Genomic DNA, 3,284 nt, shown 5'->3' with positions numbered 1-3,284 from the left:
TAAATGGACAGATGGATACACTCAAAGCAAGCCAGATAGACTCAGACATCATACGTCAAGTCGTGCACAGCTTTTTCTTTTTTGGGCCGCAGATTTGGACTCTTTCCTGGACTCATTGCCAGTGAATCACAGGCAAATTTCTGGTAAGTATTGATGGGAAATTAATCCAACCAGAGCCCATAGCAGACAACGAATATAAGATGACCAGGAAAACTTAACCACTTACCAGTGACTGAGCATATTTTCAGTTTCTGTGTGTGATTTAGCAAAAAACAAATACTAAAGATACTCATCAGATTACAATAGTTTTTAATCGCCAGGATGCAATCAAGTAACGATGGACACATCGTCCAGAATGTTTTACACTTCAGCACAATAAAATCTGTCCATACTGTCTTAGACTTCCCAGCATGGCCGGTACACCCGTCCCACCATGCATCGCATGGTGTCCCGCCTCAGGATGGGGATACTCAGGTCCTGGCCGCTGTTTGTGCGTTCGACGACCTGGCTGTTGTCATCCGCTCGTCGCTTGTAGACAGGCAGTCCATTGTGCAGCACTCGAAGGTCGTGCCAAAGACTCGGATCGGCAACAACAATGACCCGCCGTCCTCTTGTTTTGCCATCAGTGATGAGATTTGTCTCATCGCGGTTACTTTCTGTCACCTCCCCGCTCAGTAAGGAGGTGAACGAATCCTGCTCCATGGAGCTGTCTTCGGCCAGGCCCACGGGCGACGCACAAGATGAGTGTAGCAAGAGAGCTGTGGCAAAGACGACGCATATGACGGACTGTCTCATGGTGAAGATTTTTTTGGAGGTAGCTCTGCTTCAAGGAAGAATCTCTCTGCAAGATGCCTCAGTTTCTTGTTGTGACTTAGAGGAACTGGGATGTTCCTTTATACTATTTGAGATACACAGCATTTTACACGTAGGCTTTTGTCCTTAACGTTATCATAGGTTCTCCTGTTGTGCTCAGGAAATTAGCTGAAACTCTTGCACTGTTCAAGTGTGTTCTCTTCACAAAAGTTAATTAAAGTCTTGTGATGGATGACTTCGGACCATTGCTAACAAAACAGTGGGAATTCTTTGATTAGGTGCAGGCAAGGAGAATTGAATCAAAAATAACTGGCCTTTAAAATAATGGACTTGGATTAACCCCGCCGTGACGCGCATTGTGGTTTTGTACTGTGATTAAGGCTTAGCGCTTTTACTCATTGTTCACTCTTATTTTTACAGCAATATCCAAAAAGGATTCGTGGAAGAAGATAAATGATTTTTGAAGTGTTTGTTTGTCGTGTTGGCAGTTTCTCATCAACGTGACAGAGTCAAAGTTAAATTTGAAGATGATCTTAAAGGAGAATATTGCAACAAATTTGTTGGGCAGAAAATAGTTGCATCTCTTTCCATAAATATGTTGCCCGGATGGAATCTAGGAGCTGCAGATATCCGCACATATGTTGCGTAACGTTGAGACAATTAAGACCCCAAAAGCAGGCGCGTGGTTATGTTACATTCACTCAATTCAATAACAAAATGCAGTATATAACGTACAAGGTGCAGCAGAGTGGTGCAGAGGAAGCGTGCTGGGCCCATAACCCAGAGCTCAATGGATTGAAAACATCCTCTGCTAACTCCACTATGAAGAGCCCCCATAGCTCAGTGGTTAGAGCAGTGGTCGGGAACCGTTTTGACTGAGGGAGCCATAAATGCCAAATATTTTAAAAAGTAATTTCAAAAAAGCCATGCAATATTTAAAAAACCAAATACAGGTGTATTTCCGCATTTATGTCGAACCAACACTTTTAGAGTACAATACAGTCTCTGAATTCTTTTAAATAACATTATGATGTTGTGAACCAATGATGACAAAAGCATTAATACCACTTCAGGTGCTTCCTGGTTTTGCTAATGGCTTGACAGTGTGTTTCATACAATGTCAGATTAATCTTCACGTAGGTGTTGAGATTTCCATCCGTTAATCGTGAACGTAGTTCAATTTGATTTTCTATCATGCTGGTAGGATGGTGAATAGTTCTTGCCAACAAAGGCGTGTCTTTTATTCGTTTGATCATCTTGTTTTTATGTGAAGTCGGCAAATGGTTATTGGCAACGTCGAATACGAATGCTTTGGCATACTTTCCATCTGTGGATTTAAACACACAGCAGAACCCTCCATCTCCACAATGGCTGTCCATTCTTGTTGAAAACTTCGGTGGTACTCGTATTCTTTTCTTTGAGCGACCTTTGTCAAAAGCGTTTCCATAAATAGTTGTTCCGATAAGATCAGCATTAGACCCTTCTGCACCACTGAACTTCGACTACCACGCAAAAACTACGGCAACCCACTATGGCAAACTGTCTCTACGTCATTTGCGTTGCCTCCCACACTTAACTACAGCAATGCCACTAGGACAAACCTTCTCTGCACCACAAAAATCACATGGACAGCGTGTCGTTATGAGGGCTTGGCGAGCTATATGCAACCACCAAAAGAGCCAGGTATGGCTCGCGAGCCATAGGTTCCTGACCCCTGGGTTAGAGCTTTGGTTTGGTAAACCAGGAGTCGTGAGTCCATCTCTTGCTAGGGGCCTCTACTCTCCAAGAGGGGTTGCGTCAGGAAGGGCATCCAGTGTAAAAACTGCCAAACCAATATGAGCATTCATCTCCGATGTTACCCTGTGGTGACCCCTAATGGGATAAACCGAAAGAAAGTATAGGACATACGAGGAGAAAAGGAAACTAAAAGTGCATGTAACACGCAAGCAGAAGTCATAACAGTATAAATCAAAGAAAACACTGACAAAGTTTTAGATCATAATACAAAAAACACCAGTTGACTGACAGTGAGGGGTTGACCTTTGAACTTTGAAATACGTATTACTCTTATCACAGGTGAAATTCACAGTTTTTGCAGATAGCTATAACAACTCTTGGATAACTTTGTATCTATATAAGTTATGATTGAATAACTTGCTTGTTTACATATATTCTAAGGCAGTGGACTATAATCTATTATGTAATGGCACATTGTGTATGCTGTGAGGAAAATTATCCAATTTCCCTTTATTGGTCTGAAAATGATAAGAGTATTTACCTACTACAAATAATGTAGTAATAATAATCATAATAATTAATACAGCCATGCCAGCGACGTACAATGACTGTCAAAACATTTCATGCTCTTCCACTAGATGGCGAAAGGTTCAATTAAGTTGTCTCCAAAGGTTGACTAAACATTCGTAGATTTCACACTAAGCAAGAAAATTCGTAAATTGAGATGAGATCAT

General features: G+C 41.6%; 1 protein-coding gene across 1 annotated transcript; it reads right to left on the bottom strand.

The window, feature by feature from the left end:
* Nucleotides 1-396: 396 nt before the first annotated feature.
* On the bottom strand, nt 397-795 carry pmchl (pro-melanin-concentrating hormone, like). Its single transcript, XM_061801724.1, has one exon. The coding sequence runs from the start codon at nt 793-795 to the stop codon at nt 397-399; it is 399 nt and encodes a 132-aa protein (XP_061657708.1).
* Nucleotides 796-3,284: the final 2,489 nt, after the last annotated feature.

The sequence above is a fragment of the Syngnathoides biaculeatus genome, chromosome 17 (assembly GCF_019802595.1).
Source record: "Syngnathoides biaculeatus isolate LvHL_M chromosome 17, ASM1980259v1, whole genome shotgun sequence".
Classification (NCBI taxonomy): Eukaryota; Metazoa; Chordata; class Actinopteri; order Syngnathiformes; family Syngnathidae; genus Syngnathoides; species Syngnathoides biaculeatus.
Note: the sequence above shows the minus strand (reverse complement) of the source record. Positions and strands in the feature narration are given on the sequence as shown.